Source organism: Protopterus annectens, chromosome 17.part0 (assembly GCF_019279795.1).
Source record: "Protopterus annectens isolate FY-2018-M chromosome 17.part0, PAN1.0, whole genome shotgun sequence".
Classification (NCBI taxonomy): Eukaryota; Metazoa; Chordata; order Ceratodontiformes; family Protopteridae; genus Protopterus; species Protopterus annectens.
This window is the reverse complement of record NC_056751.1, coordinates 80,238,679-80,260,356: the sequence shown is the minus strand read 5'-3', so window position 1 is coordinate 80,260,356 and position 21,678 is coordinate 80,238,679. Positions and strand designations below refer to the sequence as shown.

Sequence of the window (21,678 nt, the reverse complement as noted above, 5' to 3'; positions counted from 1 at the left end):
AAAAAGTGCACTCGCTGTTATTAAATACAACTGAATTACACACTGTTCTAGTAAATGCACTGAAAAATTTAGGGACAAGAAAAGCTGTTCTTAATCGCTTTCAGTACCTTTTATTTTTATGTTTCCCCGAGCAGACAATGTCTAGTTGTCTCAAGATTCATTGCCTTCACAAGTAGTCAGCTTGTTTACATGTAAACATAAGAACAAAATGTACAGGTGCACCCAGCTGCAGACTTCTCAGCTCACACTGAACATATATGCCCGGCATACAGGGCATTGTCCAACCCCACTCTGATGGACCTCCTGCATATCCGCAAAACAAACAGCACCAGAATTACCTGTTCTAAAGACTTAAACCTTGCCGGTAATATAAATAGGACCTGCTGGAGAGATATGTATGTATCCCAGAGACTATCCCATCTATAGAACAGGCTCCCCAACCATGTGAAGCAGAGTTTCACCCTAATCCAATTCAAGTGCAACTTGGACAATTGGATGGAAAACCGGAAATTCATCCCTGGTCTGGCACCTATGTATCTGATACAAACAGGTGACCTGTAAATGGTTCATCTCCCAGGCCCATACTTACAATTATCAAGGGTATCAGAACTCATCAGAGATTTGGGTGCATGGCTAGGCTTAAAAAGGCCCTTGTGGTCATTAGCCTAGTAAACAGCTATGAACCTATGAACCTATTTGCTAAAACAAAACTATTTATTACATTCATAGTGGTCTCTTGTTTTTAAAGCCCACTCGCTTAGACTAAAAACTTATCAGATTAAACCAAGGGAATTAATCCAGATTTTCACCTATGCAAAAGTAAAAGAAGACATCTGAACTCTACATATATTGTAATTGGTGCAGTTTTTTACATCCCATTCCCTACCCCAAACACCCAGGATTCCACCTTATTATCTTAAATGTGTTACATTTCTTAAACCTAACAAAGAAAAATTGCTTGTTTAGTTTAGTATCTTTGACATACAACAATTACAAAAAATGCTTTACTATGTAACATGGACTTTATATCATGAAATGTTTTTACAAATACTGTTAAGACCAAACATTGTTTTACTTGCAATTACTTTTTTCTTTTTTTTTCTTTTAATGTCCTTCCAAACATTAATAACATGAAATGAGGTATATAACTTTCAGTTCCCCACAGGGTTAACTAAGTGAACAAAAGTCCAGTCTTTCTCAGCCACTTTTTCTTGTAAAGTCATATTTTACAAATGTGATTGATGCTTAATAGTCCTTCATCTAATGTCAGTGTTGCTAGTCTTTGTCCTGTTCATCTCCACCTTCCAATGCCAGATCCTGGTTCAAGTCCAAAGTACTTGAGTCTTCTAGTCAACTTCTGTGTTTTTTTCTGTCTTTCAAGCATTTTGATTTGGAACATTGGAAAAGGTTAGACTGGCGAAATCTCTCTATGAGCTCTATTATCAGAAGAATGTTTAATAAAGACATAGTATGCTGGAGATGTAAACTAAATGTTAAAGTTGACTGGCGGCATATGTTTTACGATTGTATAAAACTTAAAATATATTTGTATAATATGACTTCTTTCTTACAGTTTTTAATGATAAATTTATGCTGACCAAATCTCTTATTTTATTTAATTCTCCCTTGTGTCACAAAAATAAAATACCATCTTTTATGGAGTATCTTAACATTAACAAGAAAAGTCATCACCAAGAAATGGAAGAGTCAGACTACTCCCACTATGAAGGAATTTGTACACTTGACAACTGAAGTTTGTCATCCTCAACTGTTACAGCATATACTCCTACTTACACTAATTGCTGTTTGTTCTTGTCTTTTGTGTCTCCCCCATAGCCACTCTTAGGCATATGCCAACTAGGTGGCTGCCTAGGGCACCACTGTAGCAGGGGAACTTTTATAGTAATCTGGATGGTGTAGGTAGACCAGGATGGGGGCACCGGGTGGTGGTGCGGGCACTCTGTAGCCCTTTTACCTAGGGTACCAGTTGACCAAAGACCATTCCTGGTCCCCTCCCCATAGTCCAGTTAGTCAAGACAAGAACATCTAGAATCACTTCTACATATAATATGTGGTTGAAAGTCAAATAACTGCTGGATAGACAGACATTAATAATTAACTAACAACTACTCTTATCACATTTCTTTTTCTAATTAAAAAGCTTTGTTTTATAGTAGACACCATTGTAAATAGTTATTTTAGTTGTTTATTATTCTTTTAGATATGTATATTTGTTTTATAATATTTCTGTTATCATACTTAATGTTTTGTTAGAATTTTCAATAAAAACAATTGAGAAAAAAAGAAAATATTAGACAACTGCTAAAAAAAGAATTGCAGTATGCAAACAAAAAAAAAAAAAAGAAGAATGAGAAGCAGAGTCCCCTTCTGTTTGGTGGCTGACATTTTGTTGGACAGACTTTTGTATTTCCTCCTTAGCCCATTCTGTTTCAAAAAACAACTTTGATCCTCCAGGAAAAAAATATTCTGAAATCAGCTGGGTATAGCAATGTAAATCTCACACTTGCCTCTCAACATTCCCCGATTGCTAGGTTAAATTTTCTTCTCTTCTGCCTGGTGTACAATAAATTATTATTTACTACAAACACTTTACTGTCTCCAATTTTTAGCACTTTGCCCTTCTGCCACAGTTTTGTCAGGATCAACTCTTTATGCTGGCATGATTGCTTGTTTATTAATATGGAGCTTGGCTGCTTTCACATGGCCAGGTTTGGAGCATACACATGATGTGCCTTTCAATTAATAAATCTTGCTGTGAAATACCAGTCCATTTAGTTATTTGTGCTTTCATAAAGTTAATATTGTCTCTTCCCTCCAGTTTCTGTGGTACAGCAGAAATCTCTGGTTTTCTGTGTGTGCTTTGTCCTGTGACTCTACCATTTTTTGTAACAGTTCTTCTTGAGCACTCTCATATTCAGGCAGCCTTTTCTTAATTTTGACTTCTGATTTTTGCAGTTTTATCAGTTCTGAATTGCTGTTTAAAACTTCTTCCATTTCCCAGCCTTTTATTTGAGTTGATATACTCCTTCAGTGTTTCATTTATTTTTATCAGCTCTGAGCACATTTGATTCATTTTCTTCTATGTTACTGGAAGCTGTCTCTTCAGCAAAGCTGGAGCTTGAACTGATTTTTGCAGAACAGCTGCAGAACTCTTCCCAGTCAACGTTTTCTCTTCCCCTTTTCTAGTTGATTTTCTTTCAGGCTGTCTTAAGTTCCTTCTTTTGTGGCATCTACGTAGTGTAATTATTTGCCAGTAACTGAATTTTATTTAAACTGGTAGAATTACTGGGCCCTGTCCATCAATTTCTTTGTTTTTATACTGGGAGAGCTGAAATTAAGCTGTTGATCAGTGTGCAGCCATCTTAGAAATTTTAGGGCCACCAATATCAGCCATTTATCATTTGGTTTCAGGTCACCTCTCCTTAACCATTCCTGTGTCATATCTTAGTTAACCGGAAGTTGTTCCAGAAGTTTTCCATACTTGCCACTATATTTTTGGATTTTTAAATTTTATTTCCTTCTCTTCTGGGCCTTTTCTTTATGTTCTTTCTTTTTTTCCTACTTTCAATTGCTTTTTGATTTTTGTCTCTTTCTGATTCAGTTTAACAGGTGCCATACTTTGCAACACTTGCTATGATGTAAAAGCAGCTGAGTTACAGAGCTGTGATGTGTAAGAAAATGTAGGATCATATACATTAGTGTCCATTAGTTATTTAAATGATGTTACCACCCAGATATTTCATTCAAAATGTGGTACTAAAATGTAAGCAAACAGAAATACATTTAAGGTGTCTTGTATGAATGCATATAGCTTTCCCTTAGTTCTGCACCTCTAATTCTCTGTAGTTTTGTAGATCTCCCTCCTTTAGCTCTGTAAGCACAGTGAAAATGCTTCAGGTAAGACACAGTTCACTGTATTATAGGGCACAGTATTTGTGTTAGTGTATGACAAAACATACTGTTTATAATACAGACTTGTACAATGCAATGTTACAGTCAGAGGATGTAAAATTAAGTACAAGGCTCCATAATAGTTATATAAATTAGCACACTCTTTTAGAGTTATGTTAAAATAGTTTTAAAGATATAGAGACAGCTTGAATGAATATATTTTACCATGGTGTGAAGTGATTTATCCTTCAGTGATCAGACTGTTTTCGTAACTGCTTCACTTTTTTTCCTCATTCACTTTAGGTGGAGACTTTTCTGGAAGTCCTTATAGCCACCCACAATATTCAACTTATAATGAATCCTGGAGATTTCCCAATCCTGGGCTACTAGGTAAGCAGCTTATATATTCAATTTGTGTGTGTGTGTGTGTGTGTGTGTGTGTGTGTGTGTGTGTGTGTGTGTGTGTGTGTGTGTATGTGTGTGTGTATGTTTACTCACATGTTCATGGACAAATACATAGTTGTGGATTCTTACATCCTTCCCAATTATTATTATTCTTGAAAAACACAATGTAACTTTAACAAATGTGATAGGTTATAAACAATTAATATGCCATGACAGAAAACAGATGTCTCAACAAATTCATTATAAACACACTAGGAAAAGAAAGAAGTATCATGTAGTCAGTTGTTCAAGTATTTTTGTCAATCAGTACATTTGTAGTCCTCACAGCTTATGCTAATTAAAACATTCCTTTGGGGTACTTGATAGACCAGACTTTCGCTTATTTATTAATGACTTGCTAAACACCATACATTCAACCCTTCTCCTCTCAAGTCAGATATGCTGTAGGTAACCTTGACTGAGTAACATTGCTATTCACTGCTCCCAGCTCCCATGGAAATGAGTGTTAAAGTCCCTCAACAACGGGAGAGACTTCAGCTGAATAAAAAAGAAAGGTTTTACTTTTTACTTTACAGTTCAAAATATATAACAAAGCTGACACTGAGCATTTGACAAGAGTATGCATAGGTAAATAGGGATTATAGCAATTTCATTTGAATTAATTTTAACTCTTTTTTTGGGAACTTTAAAAGTTCCAGTTGTAAAAGACTGATAGATTCAGAGGACATTTTACAAGGTCATCTGGACATGGTGTCATTCATATTTCAGTGTCCCCAGACTGAGACTGAAGCTGGTCAGGTTTGATAAGTACTGAAACAATTTCAAACAATAAATAAATACAATAAGAGATTGAATTATTTATCTCTGTGATGTAACTAATTAAATTCACATGATATAGGTGATTGAATATATCAATATAGGATAGAGGAATGGTGAGGATGCAAGTAGAGGTGGCGAAGGTGGATGAGTTTAAATACTTGGGATTAATAGTTCAGAGTAATGGTGAGTGTGGAAGAGAGGTGAAGAAGAGAGTATAGGCAGGATGGAGTGGGTGTTGAAGAGTGTCAGGCAGGAGTGATTTGTGACAGACGAGTACCAGTAAGACTGAAAGGGAAGGTCTAAAAGAGGGTAGTGAGACCAGCTATGTCATATGGGTTGGAGACAGTGGCACTGACAAAAAGGCAGGAGTTAGAGCTGGATGTGGCAGAGTTAAAGATGTTAAGATTTGCACTGGGTGTGACGAGGGTGGACAGGATTAGGAATAAGTATATTAGAGGGTCAGCCCAGGTTGGAAGGTTTGGAGACAAAGCCAGAGAGGCAAGATTACATTGGTTTGGACATGTGCTGAGGAGGGATGCTGAGTATATTGGGAAAAAGATGCTAAGGATGAAGCTACCAGGTAACAGGAAAAGAGGAAGGCCTAAGATAAGGTTTATGGATGTGGTGAGAAAGGACATGCAGGTGGTTGGTGTGACAGAGCAAGATGCAGAGGACAGGAAGAAATGGAAACAGATGATCCGCTGTGCTCTAGCACAGATGCAAAATCAGTGTAATACTCAACAAAATTCTTTAATCCTATAGTCTGTGGAACAACATTTCACCTACATCTCAGGTGAAGAGCAATTTGGTATTGTTTTGAAACGTCCAGAGAAAACAATATTGTTCTCAGCACATTTTACAGAATTACAGCTGACTGATTGACCATAAGTGTTAATTGTTAAGCTACATACAAGCTAAACTGTATTTCAGTTGATTGTATTACCAATTAAATGTATATGACATTTAAAGGTGATACAGTTTTATGGTGCTGTTCTGACTTTATAGACTTTCACAAAACATATTCTGATTCTGGCATCAGTGTCGTGTAAAATATGATTATTTGTAAATTTTCTGTCATCTGAAATGAAAAATTATTTCTATACATTGCAAAACAAACAGGTTTTATAGTAGAGTCCTGTTCCTTGTAGCAGAGAGAGAGAGAAACCTTGTCTTTTATTTTCAGTTAGAAGAATCCCAGTTTGAACTTCAGGAAGCATCATAATGTAATGTCATACCGTTAATGGCTGGGATTCATGAAGAATCCCATTTAGTGGAGTAGGAGGCTGTTTACATATGATCTGTGCATGTAATGCAAAGTGAAGCATTATTATTAAAGTAAAAAAAAATATTGAAGGTATCTATATAGGAGGCTATAGGGATGCTATGAACAGTTTCCTACTATGTGGCCAAGGCTTGCATGCTTGACCCGAACATATCAGAACTGTGGACACCAAAGGTCGGCATACCAAAGACTAGGAATTTTGAAACCCATCTTTTTCTCCATTTGGAACCTGTGTTATCACTTGTTCCTGGGTTCAGACTGGTAATGTGTTTTCAAGATTTGAGGTTGCAGTCAACATGGTGTATCTTTGGTATTCTGTTTTGGCAGTGAGATTTGGTGTTTGTGGTAGTTGAGCTTGCAAGCCTGGACCACATGATAGGAAATCACTATGGCCATACCACTAAGCTTTATTAAAAAAAAAAAAAAAAAAAACTAGAAGACATGCATCTCAGTTTAGCTTATCACAGTGTGTCACAGTACAAATCCAGAGTAGGTTTTATGTAACTCTGTACAATTCCCATTTGCATTGTGCCATGTTAAACTCCTCTGCATATCACAGCTCAGTATAAATCTGTTCAACAGTTTGCACACAGTAACACTACTTACAGCGTGAGTTTCACTTGTAACTCAGTCTACAACTGTCGGTGCTACATTATATAATATGGTATAGATGGCTTACACAGAGTGGTACTCTGTACATTGGTTGTATGAATCTGAGCCGTTATGGCTGCAGCTTTCTCTGGAGCTGATGCCATAGCTGGCTAAAATGTTAACATGCTGCACAAAAACAGGAAATGGCAGCATGTGCTGGTGAGTTGTTGCATTAACATTATGAGTATGCGGTCTGGAAACTAATTGCTGTTATGCATTCATATCCTAAATTGCCATAGTATAGCTTTTGAGAAGATGTCATTTATGAGGTCCTGTGTAAGATGTTTCATCACAGACAGTATGTAAGAATTACTGAAGTCTGTCATCCAATATTATCAGCCCTCTAAAGCCAATAATGAGATTACCTCCTCCTAATGTCATCCCCTTTGTGTCAAAGGGAAAATGGGTCAGTTTAAGGGAATTAAGGTGACAGAGAAGAGACACTCCTTTGTCCAGAGATCTGGCTGAAGACAGAATAAAATAACTTGCCAGATAAGATACTTGAGCTAATGTATGAAAATTAAAACAGACTTGGCTGTTGACAGGCGGTATACATATCTGTTATGCAAGTTCTTACAAAAGTTTAGTGTTTTCATTTTAGGTGAAGGAGGGAATATTGCAGCTGTGTGATATGCCATATGCTTGATACAAAGATCATGTGGGGGTATTCCTTCCAAAAAAGTGCAGTGTCTTCATAGATAACACATATACAATATAGTAGTAGAAATGATTACCTGGATTGAGTTTCTCACGATTGTATAAATAAATAGAAGGGAATGAGACATGGCACCATTCGTTATTTGCAGCAGAAATTTGGACATTGTCTAAAAGAAAGAAAAAAAAAAGCAAGAAAGGAAAATAAAAAAATATTTACACGTATAAACAAAACAGGTTGACATCTTAAACCAACAAGTACACTCAAATTAACATGCAGTATTGGGGAGCAATGGATAACATTCAGGGAAGTTAAGTTAATTCCTTCAATCCCAAACACACATGATATTTCCAAGGCATGCGGCTTATGCAGAAGAACAGAGAAGCTAAAAGTTAATAATTAAATAATTTTTAACTTGTTCTCCTGTGGAGGAGTTTATTATGCAATTAAGTTTGAAAATCAGTAATACAGTTTAATACCCTTAATGATTCAGTGATTTATGAGCAAATAATGAAAGATGTCAGTCAAAATATTGAGGGAAAAGGTATTCTGAGAGTCAGACCTAACAAATAAAAAGTTTATACTGTCATTTCTGGAGCGTTTCTCCCCGGGCCTCTGCTGAAAATTGGCTTCATTCCAAGTTGGACTTTCCCGGTAAACAAATGTTAAATATATAAATAAATCAATTTCAGGACAAAGAAGTGGTGCGCAGCCACATGTAAACCAATGAATATGGTCATTTGAGGCACTCAAATGTAAATTATGTAAGGCTGTCAAACTGAAAATGAAGAGGAGTATACTCAACAGTTTATATGAAGAAAAAGGTACATGGAAATATAACAGGAACAAAAGTGCACAAGTTGTGGTAGGGAATACAAATGGTAGCAATGTTCAGTAGTCAGGAAAGAATGCTAGAACGGATGTGAGGAATCACTTTGCAAGGGTTCGTAGGAAGTAAAGTCTACTATTTAGCTGAACACTATGGCTCTGGTATGGCGTCATGTGATTATCTGAGGGAAGTGTTTCAAGTGCAGACAAAGAGAAGGAATGGACAGCAGGCTGTACTGTTAATGGGATGTATATCTGCTGCAGAGGTGATCCTGGAGCACAAGTTGGTTAGACCAGAAATTGAATGAGCTGTGATGACAGAAATCAAAGTAAAGGTGACTATACTGGAGAGGTTACCCCAGAGCTGCATGTGCACTTTCTAGAAACTTACATGTGACCTTCCTGTAACCGTAATGCCTCCATCTCCCATTGAACCATTGATGTACCTTACGTCTGAATGTTGTGGGACATCAGCAAGAGAATGTGAAAAGTCAGTAACTGTAGACTTCTATGCACTAGGGTGTCGGGAAATTTTCTTCTGCTCATACTCTGTTGCCCTGTTGGCCAGGAAGCATAATGCAGTGCCATGTGGATGTATGCTTCCACATGTCCTCTGCGCCAGACTAGAGAGCAGTGCTTGAGTTCCCACATCTCACCTTCTTACATGGAGTATAAACCCGCAGGTATCAGTCCTACTGGATGTGTCCAGTACATCCACCTAGGAAGAGTGAGCTGATATTCCATGCCTCCTCAGCAACACCCTCCAATGGATAGATCACTGATCAGTCCAAAGTCATCTGGGTCATGGTAAAGACAGAATTAGCTATAACAGTAAAGGATATGATGTGCCTTTTGTGATAGTGAGGGGCACCAAGTCAGGAGTTATTGGGTTAAAGATGTAACCCACTGATTCATTGTATTAATGAAGTAAAGAAGGAAACTGATAGACATAGCATTATAAGTGCAGAAGATGTCTATTTAAATAATTCAAATGCTTAAAACCTAAACATTTTACACCAAAAAATATATAACAAAGTCAAATATTAAAAAATGACAACCAAATGAACACCCAAAATACACACAATATAAAAGATTTAAGAAAAAATAAAAAGATATAAACATATCAATTAACATTGAAAATCTCAACCCCTCCCCCAATCCAAATAAACTCTCCAGAATAGATGATACTTCAGTGGCCTCCTGGAGGATTACTTGGAATCATTCACCTGAATAAATAAAGGTAGCCAATTCCATAGGAATTGGTCAAAATACTTAAATATATATATATATAGATATACACATACACACACAAACACATTTACATGTGTATATATATATATATATACACACACACACACACACACACACACACACACATTTACATATATATATATTATTTATATATATATATATATATATATATATATATATATATATATATATATATATATATACACACACACACACACACACACACATTCACATATATATGTATATATATGGATCTAATTCAGTAGACTGAAAATATTACAAGTTCGAACCACATATGGCCTAGACCATATGTTCGAACTTGTAATAATTTGAACACTGAAGTAAAAAAAGAAAAAAACAACAAAAAGCAAAATGAAATGTCTGCACCCCCCACACCCCCTTACTTAAATATACCAACCCAGTGATCGCACTACATTGTGGAAAAGGGAAATCTTCCCATTCCACACTGTACAGAGATCTCCATTCAGTCCGGTCAAACATTTACAAGTTCGAACATATGGTCTCAGCCATATGAGGTTTGAACTTATTATATGTTTGATCTACTGAAGGACACATACACACACACACACACACACACACACACACACACACACACATACATATATATATATATATATATATATATATGTATATACACAGTGGATATAAAAGGTTTACACCCCCCTGTTAAAATGCCGGTTTTTGTGATATAAAATAATGAGACCACAATAAATCATTTCAAAACTTTTCCCACCTTTAATGTGACCTATAACCTGTACAATTTAGTTGAAAAACAAACAAATCTTTTAGGGGAAAAAATATAAAAAATAAAAAACGTACAATACGCTGGTTGCATAAGTGCGCACACCCTTAAACTAATACTTTGTTGAACCACCTTTTGATTTAATTACAACATTTAGTCTTCTTGGGTACACACCTACCATCAATTAAAGAGAATAAAATAAAAATGAGCAGCAGAAACGTTAACTATTTTAATAAAATAAAGTTTCAGTGTATAAACATGTTGTTAGACAACCATCTTTAAATATTAAAATCTGACACAACCCACCAATCAGAGCAGAAAAACGATAACATTTGATTAAATCATTAAATAATTAATAAACATTAATTAATGCAACATCATTTGTTTCTTTTGCAGGGCAGGCTTTAAGCTAACCACCCCATTATCTGCATTTAGTTCTAAAATCCATCCAAGTTCAACATTTTCAAACTTATTATTCACATTACCCCCGTTACATTTCAATATATACCTTTAATCACCCTGAACTTAAAACTATGTGTGGTCCCCTTCTCATGTACATGCTTTGCCAGAGCATTTGTTTCTAAATTTCTATTAATAGCAGATCTGTGCTCTATAATTCACTCCTTTAACATCCTGGAGCATTTTCCCACATAAAATACTGAGCACGATATGCAAGTAGCCAAATAAACTGTGTGCGTCGTAGTACAACTAGCATAGTCTTCAAAGATATAACATTTCTGGGTGATGGGGTGTGTAAAGATAGGATCTGTATGTATGTCTTTACAACAGCTACATCCAAAACAAGGATGTGCTCCTTTCCTTACACTACCACTTTTTTGACTGCTACCACCCTTTTTAATTCATTATAGCAAAGCCTAGATTTCAAATTCCTTTCATTCCTATATGTACATTTAGGCTAATCCTACAAAATGTTTCTTAACTCAGGCATAGTTAATAGGACATTCCAATAGCAGAATTTTCCTGACATTTACTCAGTTGCCTGCTACAGCAAAACCTATGGTTCACAGAGAGCTTACAAAGCATCAAAGGGATCTCATTGTTGAAAGGTGTCAGTCAGAAGAAGGGTACAAAAAATAGTATTGGATATACCATGGAACACAGTGAAGACATTCTTCAAAAAGTGGAGAAAATATGGGACAACAGTGACATTGCAAAGAACTGAATGTACTTCCAAAATTCATCAAAAGACAAGATGAAACTGGTCAGGGAGGCTGCCAAGAGACCTAGAGCAACATTGAAGGAACTGCAGGAATTTCTGGCAAGTACTGGTTGTGTAGTACATGTGACAACAATCATCTGTATTCTATGTGGTAGAGTTGCAAGACGGAAGCCTTTTCTTACACAGAAAAACATCTGGGTCTGGCTAAAATTTGCAAAACAATACATCAAGTCTCCCAAAAGCATGTGGGAAAATGTGTTATGGTCTGATGAGACCAAAGCTGAACTTTTTGGCCACAATTCCAAAAGGTACGTTTGGCTCAAAAACAGCACTTCGCTTCACCAAAAGAACACCATCCCCACAGTGAAGCATGGTGGTGGCAGTATCATGCTTTGGGGTTGCTTTTCTTCAGATAGAACTAGGGCTTTAGTCAAGGTGGAGGGAATTATGAACAGTTCCAAATACCAGTCAATTTTGGCGCAGAACCCTCAGGGATCTGCTAGAAAGCTGAAGATGAAGGGGAATTTCACCTTTCAGCATGACAATGATCCCAAGCATACATCCAAATCAACAAAAGAATGGCTTAACCAGAAGAAAATTAAAGTTTTGGAATGGCCCAGCCAGAGCCCAGACCTAAATTCAATAGAAAATATGTGGGGTGACCTGAAGAGGGCTGTGCACAAGAGATGCCCTCACAATCTGACAAATTTGGAGCACTTTTGCAAGGAAGAGTGGGCAAATATCGCCAAGTCAAGATGTGCCATGCTGATAGACTCCTACCCAAGAAGACTGAATGTTGTAATTAAATCAAAATATGCTTCAACAAAGTATTAGTTTAAGGGTGTGCACACTTATGCAACCAGCTTATTGTGTATTTTTTATATTTTTCCCCTAACAGATTTGTTTGTTTTTCAATTGAATTGTACAGGTTATAGGCCACATTAAAAGAGGGAAAAGTTTTGAAATGTAAGTGTGTATGTATGTATATATATATATATATATATATGTATATACACACACACACACACACACACACATATATATCTATATCTATATATATATATATATATATATATATATATATATATATATATATACATATATATATATATGTATGGTTCCCATTCAGAAGCCTGAAACATCATAAGCCTGAAAATCAAAATCCTGAAACCAAAAGCCTGAAAATTCAGAATCCTGAAAACTCAAAATCCTGAAAGCCCAAAATCCTGAAAGCCCAAAATCCTGAAACTCAAAATCCTGAAAACACAAAATAGACATACTGATGTCATTGTGGCTTTGCTATTGTTAGCCCTGTGGTGTTAGGTCATGCGTTGGGGTCAGGTAAGTGTGCGGTTGGTTTTATGTTAGGGTTAGGGGTGGTTTAAGTGAGTTAGGGTTAGGGCGCAGGTTAGGCATGTATGCAATAGTGACAAATATTGGGGTTAGAGGCGGTTTAAGTGAGTTAGGGTTAGGGCGCGGCTCAGGTGAGTGTGCAATAGTGACGGACCTTAGGGTTAGGGTTAGGGTCAGGGTCAGTTGGTAGATATTAGTGTCTTTATAGTGACATATTAGCATTATTTGTGTTTTCAGGATTTTGAGTTTCAGGATTTTGGGCTTTCAGGATTTTGAGTTTTCAGGATTCTGAATTTTCAGGCTTTTGGTTTCAGGATTTTGATTTTCAGGCTTATGATGTTTCAGGCTTCTGAATGGGAACCATATATATATATATATATATATATATATATATATATATATATATATATATATATATATATATGGGTCTACTTTGATTCACTGAAAACTCATTTCACTTAATTTCAATTCACCCTCAAAAAATCACTGAAAGCTCAAATTACTGAAAACTGATTTCACTGCATCAGATTTCAATGAATGTAAGTACTGTTGGGCAAATAAAATGTATATGCCCTTTTCCCCACTGTAGTGCGATCCTGGAGTTATATATATAGAGAGCTAGGGGGGTGAGCGCACAGCCCTTTACAATGGTGAGGTGTAGTCCCCCCACCTACTTAGCTTTTATATTTATGAATCTTATTTCACTGAAGGCTAACAATATAAAACCAAAAGTAGGTGGGGGGAGCTACGCCCCCGACAAGCCCCCTATGTTCCAGCTGATTTTCCCAGTAAATTATCAAAAGAAAGAGCAGAGGGGATGCAAAGAATGGATTGCCACATGAATTAGCATAACCTCCATTTTTGAGGGGTTGAGTTCTAGCAAATTCTGCAGCAGACACTGCAGAATATGACCCCAGCAGTCAGCTAGAGTAGTAAAATTAGATGTAAGTTCTTAACAGAAGGAGAGGTAAAGCTGGATATTGCCAGTGTCTAATTCATACTAAAGTCCTTATCCCATAATAACCTCCTTTAGTGGCCAAAATGTGTACCAGGAGCAATAATGGAGCCCACATTCCAGAAGGAATGAAACAGACAAATTTACCCCGGACACCTCCCTGTGCAAGTGGCCCAAGAGTTAAGAGACAAACTGTTAAACTACAGTGCCTGTGAAACTATAGTAGTATTTCATGGCTCTAAAGGATTTTGTGTTCTGTGATGCCACATTCCACAAAGAGATGAAGGAAGACTGAAATTGAATATAATTTTTGAATCCTTGCTTTCAGGATATCCTTAACTGCTGGTATGAGAATTATCTCAGTGCTGTATCTAGGTCTACAGCTGGGCTGATAAGGATCTAAAGGGCTCTAAGAAGTAGGCTAAGAATGCATCTGTGCATAAACTAACTTTTTAAATAACATTTTCTATAAATGAAAGGTTGGAAACGATGGTAATTTTTCAAAAGACTTTCAGGTCAAGCACTTTTTTGGGATCAGGGAAATCAGGCCATCTTTAACCTATTGCTTCCTACAAGAATACGCTCATCATGAAAGCAGACTTTTTGTCCTTCAAGAATATATTCATCTTTACAGATTTCCCTATACTGTTGAAATGAAGATACTTGTCACTATTTCAAAGTCTATTTTCTGACATTCCGGTAAAGGTACATACACAAAACGAATGCAGCAATGTGACATTTAGAAGCTGACATGATTTGTTAAGCATGACAGTGAAATGGTCAGTATGGGATGTGTAGAATTGGAGTTAAGGAGTATTTAACAAAAGGTTTTGAAAAAATAGGGCATTTCCAGGTTTACATTAATTATTCAGAAATAGTGTAATGCTGTCATGTTGGGGTGCTGTATTTAACCAGTGTGTGTTAGTAATAAAATTACATTAAAATATGGCGGGTAATTTTAAATATTCTGAAATATAAATACTCTTTTGGTAAAATAGTTGTGACTAATATCTGTATTTTCATAACTGTGTTAATTTCATAAAAGTTGTGTGATCTGCAAGTGAACAAATGGTAGCATCTTATACAAAACATTAAGGTACACATTGATGCCACTGATACCTGTCATCGAAAACAAAGTGGAAACATTTCAGTCCTCAGTGAGGCTCTAATTACTTGAAATGATGGGCCCTAGCAACTCAAGACAGGATATTATCGACCTGTAGGGTCTAGGTCCAGCCTGCAGTATATGTTATATAGTTCAAAGGTTCATAGGTAAGTGGTAGACTAGCTGCCTTTGTGGGCCATTTTAAACCTAGCCAATTTCCATTTTTATGATTGAGTTTAACTTATCCCATTTGGTTAGAGACTGGCCTACCCATCCCATGGTCGATAATTATATATTATCCCTAACAAAAAAAACCTGTGATCATACTATAGATAATTTGAGGGGAACCAAACATTGTCCAGAAGTAGTATTGGTGGCCGTCCTTGGATAAGTTTTCTGTTTCCCATCCATAGCTCCAAGTTGCTCTTGAATATGAACAGGGATGAACTTTGTTTAATGTGGATAGGAAGTCTGTTCCAGAGCAGGGGTATCTTCTGCAAGATATACATGCCCTACCAAACTGTTTTGTTGATGCAGAATTTGAGCCCTAGACTGAGTATTTATCATGCCACCGGACTTGCTGATATGCAGTAAATCCATCAGTATTGGGTCGGAGGATGCCTTGTACACCAGACACAGGTCACCACTTAGCAAGTCTGTACGATACTGAGTATAATGATAGGGCTTTGAGTCGGTCCATGTAGGACATGTTGTTTATACCTTGCATCCTTTTAGTAAGGTATCTCTGTGGGCATTCCAGTTTTTGCACTTTTCTGGTCAGATACATGTCAAAGATGGCATTATATTCAATGATTGGCCTGATGAGAGCTGAGTAAAAGAGGGAAATGACATCCCTAGATCAAGACATAATCCCTTTGTTTATAAGCTGTGCAGTATAGAAGGACTTTCATAGGTTGGTACTAGGCTATTGGCCCTAGGGCCTATACAAGCCTAGCCATAACAATTCCCTGGCTATTTCTTCCCACAATATTTACTTCCCTGGACCCCTGTCTAGCAGGACGACTGACGTGATCCCTGGGGTGAATTTCCTGCCTCCCATCCAATCTTCAAGGTTCCTTTTGAAGAGGGCCAACAACCACTTAGAAATAGAAAGGTACTTACCAGCAATAGTTTGAGGAGCTGAAAAGCATAGCTCTCAAATGTACCTCCTGAGAAATGTTCCTTATTTTTCGTCTTACAAATTCCACACGGAAAGGGTTTGTATGCATTCATTTTTAAAGAATTTTCTTAACAAATAGTAGGAGCAAGTAATATAGAGTCATATTAATTCAGCAAAAGATAATTTTGCTGGTATGAAAAAGCAGTTTTAACTGTGTTGTGAGCTTCCTAATATAAAATGTGAGCAAATGTTCCACATGATGCCCATTTGTTCCATATTGAGAAGGGTAGTGTTCTGCATTATGAAGAAGGAAGGTAAAGAGCTAGGTTGAAAAGTCCCATAAGCAACCTCTTTTCCTGAGGTATTATGATGGGAAATATACATTAAACATCTCACCAGATTATTTCCAACAGAGGAATATATACAGTGCACCTGCAACAGTAAACCACAAGATGGCACCCTAGAGCTCATGCCTCCAGACTGCTAACAGAATCCAAACATCATTATGCTCAGACCATAACATCAGCTATTATAAATATGGGCATGAACAATTTCATGTATTCATTTACAGAAAAAAGTAAAGAATGAAACAGATAATAACCTATTTGTAACAATCTCCAAAAAAGTTTAGCCATTGCACCTCTTTGAGTTTAGAGTTTACACAAACATGGTTTAAGAGTTAAAAGACAAACCAGAAAAAGACCTACAATTGTCAGGTATGTTGTTATGATTATTTGATAATTCTGAGCTAAATGAGTGTTTTGAAGAAGATGATATTTTTGTCATTCTAACTAAGGCAAGTGAGCAGTGCAATTTACAGCACATTTAGAGGAAGTTCTTGAGGTCAGTAAGTGCTGGATGACTGTGTTAGGGGCTTTGATTAGATGATCCAAAAGTAACCATGAAAGTATTTATTAAATGAATTATGCTGCCAGATGTTGGAAAGACCTCAAAAGCTTTAAAAAATACCAGCAGCAAAGGAACACAAATAAGCCAGTTTACAGACTGATAACGCATTTCCATCTGCAAAGTCAGCAAAAAGTCATAAAGTAAAAACAGATATGCAGCAGAGGGATCCAAAAGTTATTATATGAGCTTGTAAAGCAAATGAGGAATATAAAAGAAAAAAAAATGCAAAATTCATACAGATTTTTTTCACCAGGCTCACTGCAGCATGAAGGGGCTAAGTGTAGAACACACTGAGCAGTTTAACAGTTGTATCAAGTGTGGGAAACCAAAATACCCCTATGATGGGTGCAGAGCCCATTGGAAACTAGTAATATAGTGAAAGAAGCAAATGTTATGGCTTACAGTGTAACCCAATGTGATCACATTAGTTAGGATAGTTGTGAATTGAGTAGTGAGACTGTCAAACATCTAGAGTCAAAGGAGGCTGCCCATTTTGAGACGTAATGCTGGATGCAACCATATCAACTACATTTCCCCCACTTTAACTTACTGAGAAAAGCTACAGGGTAAAGAGTTACTTTAATGGAAACATTATGGGACACACTAGCACAGGTGCATATCCCATATACAAAAGAACAGAGCATGGACAAGCTCCTGATTCCAAGCACACTGATTTTTAAACCTGTGAACCAGACAGCAGTGTCTCCCTTGCAGGTCAGGCAAACCTGAAATTTCTGCTAAGGTCAGCAGAAGCATTTTTGTTAATGCCATGAGTGCCACTGCCCAAAGTTGTTGAGTTGGGTGTACCCAAAGAACCAATCAGAGGCTGAAGTTATTGACTAATTATAGAAAGGTCATACTCAGCAGTTGTTGAAAGACATAATTGAGGCCTTTGTTTCTCTTTTTTCTAAGTGTAAAAAGAATAACCTGTTGATACAGAAGATTGAAACAAGTAAATGGAGTCAGAAGTGGAGCAGTGAGCTTGGGATGACAGAAAATACTGTGAAGTCCTATAAAAGAACAGATCCATTTTCTCTAAATAAGAAGTTATTTTCTTTCCCGATGACATTACTAAGATGACCAGATGACTTTAAGTTTGAGAAGAATATGGTATGTCTCCAGCAGGGAACATGCAACCCTATTCATACCAGATGCAATGAAACTTGTGATGACAACACTTTCAGCATGTTGACATTTCTTGGACATATCTAAAGGGGGTAAAGCCATTTACTCTGTTGAGTCAAGGTCTGAAGGAATAGACCTGTTGTGGCACTCAGCTTGGAGAATGTGTACAGGCAGATTAACAGTGTCACCAAGTGGTCAGATGTAGGTGAGAAAGTAAAACTGCAAAACACAGTTAGAGTCATGGGATTGTTTATTTAATTTGGCTACCAAACAACTGACTAGTAATTTAAATGTCAAAGAAATGTTGAGATGAAAATGTGCCATACTCTTTTTAAGAGATGAATTTCAAATAGAGTATATTCCATCATTGGAAGTATAACATTAAATTTATGGGCAACAATCCTGTGAGACATAATTATGTTTTTGTGTCAATGCCTTTTTGTACTAAGAAATAAATGAGAATGTTGATAATGTGCTGAATAAAGAATTAATAAGGAAATCAGAATCGTAGAAAATATATAAGCTCATACCTTAGCAGTGATTACAGAGAGCAGAGGCAGAAATGCCTTCCAAATTAGCACCCCATTCGTTGCCTTCAAAAAATGCTTGAGGGTTTGAATTACAGTGCATAGTTGTCAGTCCTTTGTCAGAGAAAGTCAATCATAAGTGTTTCCTAGAAAAGAGCATCAGACCCCTTCTGAGTTATATGAGTGAACTGATATTCCCTGTAGCCTGCCATCTGTACAGTCAGAATTTCACATGGGTATGGACAAATGTAACATGAAATATGCTACCCTTATTTCTGGATTTCAGGACAGGATTAGGAATAAGTATATTAGAGGGTCAGCCCAGGTTGGAGGGTTTGGATTTGGCAAGATTACATTGGTTTGGACATGTGCTGAGGAGGGATGCTGAGTATATTGGGAAAAAGATGCTAAGGATGAAGCTGCCAGGTAACAGGAAAAGAGGAAGGCCTAAGATAAGGTTTATGGATGTGGTGAGAGAGGACATGCAGGTGGTTGGTGTGACAGAGCAAGATGCAGAGGACAGGAATAAATGGAAACAGTTGATCTGCTGTGGCGACCCCTAACAGGAGCAGCCGAAAGAAGAAGAAGAAGAAGCACTACCATGGATCTGAGGACTATCTGAGTGACCTTCAGGAAGTCTATGAACAAGCAACACAGAGTTACTTCAGTGGCCAAGATGTGCAACATTTTCAAAAAACAGGTATGAAACCACAGAAGTCAGAAGCTGACTGTATTATGGGAACTTGTTGAAAGTACCCCAGTGCAACTTTTAAGAGACGGAAAGCCAGCTACTTTAAGTAAGCTGCAAAAAATGTAACAAAGTTCATATTTTACTACAAATCCTGTGCACTTGGATTCTAACACATTGCTAAGTGTTTATACACACTATTATTCTCCTGACAGGTGCCACTGGAAGAAAAGTCTAAGCATAAATTAAAGCAGTTTACCGTGAAGAGTCATGAAAAAAACTCATGGGACTCGAGTGCCTTGTAGCTTGGGTAGGCTTAAGGAGCCGAAGGGGAATTTTATGCTCAAGGAGCAGAAAAGGAGTTTTTGGGTTATGGAGCAGGAACAGGATTTTAGGTTTAAGGAACAGGAAGGGGGTTGTAGGTTTAGGAAGTGAGAGGTGGAGTTTTAGACTTGGGAGGTAATCAGGGAATTTAAGTTTAGGGAGAGGGATAGAGTTTTAGGTTTACAGAATGATCAGAGTCTTTATGGTTATGGAAAGTGAAGGTTTAGGGTAAGAGAGCATTGACTCTGGTTGGGAACTGCATGGGAGTTTTAGAGTTTGACTTTAGATTCTGGTAGGTGTGGGGAGGGCAATGTATAGTTGGCACCGAGTAGGTGTGTTGTGAGCTATCAGCACCAGAACACCTGTAGTAGATCCTGTTTGAGCTGGATTAATGGACACGCATTTACTGACCAAATGCCATTTCTGTAAAAAAGCTTTCCAATTGGCATTGATGAGTTAAACAAAAAATAACACCTCATTCAGAAGACTTTGCCTTCTTTATTAATATAATGAATGAGTACACTGAACCTTGGTACAAGGAAGACTTTCCTCTGCAGGATGGCACTTTGATCAGTTGTGCATTATTTCAGAGCTGGATAGCATATAGGAGGACTGCTCTTGTTAATGTTGCCATGACAATTCATTTTGTTTTTATGACATTTTTGACAATGACTCCTAGACTACCATTATGAGCTAAAGGTTTGGAGAGTGAGATATCACTTCATACCTGTATGCCATTCCTTTAACTTACATAATGGATTTGGATGAATTGTTTTGTAATGTCACCATCCACATCGCAGAGAAGTCATGAAGGAAGTAATGTGACATATTTTCATGCTCTCTCTCTCTCTTTATATATATATATATATATATAATTACCCCCCCACACACACACACACATATATATATATATATCTATACATATATGGATTCACTTCAGAATCTCGAAATTCTGAAACATCGAATTTCATGTGATTGAGACCATATGATCGATGTTTCAGGATATCAGAATTCTGAAATAAGTCCAAAAAAAAAAAAATAAAAAGACAATTTAAATGTTTCTGCAGGGGGGCAAGACCCCCTGCACCCCCCACACCCCTGCTACTTAAATATTCCGACTCTGAGATTGCACTACAGTGAGGAAAAGGGAAATCTCCTATTCGGTGCTGTATGCAGATCTCCGTTCACAATGTTGAGATTCCGAAAGTTCGATCATATGGTCTCGGCCATATGAAATTTGATCTTTCAGGATTTCGGCATTGTGAAGTGTTCCCACATATACCTATATCTGTGGAATTAATGGGAAACTTCGATTCAGCTTTACATCAATGTACCTAAGGTGAATGCAGTAATGCAATAACTTAGAACAGCACAATTTCAACACACTTCTGTGCATATTCTAGGGATATTTCTCTGAAGATGCAAAATAACAGTGTTTTTTTAGGGAGGGAAAATCTGCCTGAACCCCAACACCTGCTGCTAATCATATATATACAAATGCTGAGATCACACAATCCCTGATTTACTAGACAACTGTCAACCATCTGCATTGTCAACCAAACTGGATCAACAGTATAATGTTTGTTAATGTTAATTTGTTAATACAGTCTGATTGCTTTTGCATAAATGTAAATTTGCCTATATCACAAGTGATAATTCAATAAAGGTGTTAAAAAAATTCAAAGTCAATCATAGCCATAATCAATCAATCATGACTTTCTTTGCACACACAGACACGTTAATTAGAAACACTAACTATCCAACCCAATACCATATTCATGGGTGACTTTAATTACCCCACTGTTAACTGGGAATCCTTTATGACA

At 37.0% G+C, this 21,678-nt stretch overlaps 1 protein-coding gene across 1 annotated transcript in view; it reads left to right on the top strand.

The window, feature by feature from the left end:
• PAX5 (paired box 5) overlaps positions 1-21,678 on the top strand; it is a 1,024,079-nt gene that overhangs the window by 979,152 nt on the left and 23,249 nt on the right. Inside the window, exon 9 of the mRNA XM_044059634.1 lies at positions 4,216-4,302. Within this exon, the coding sequence (XP_043915569.1) occupies positions 4,216-4,302 (87 nt within the window). The remainder of the gene's footprint in view (positions 1-4,215; positions 4,303-21,678) is intronic.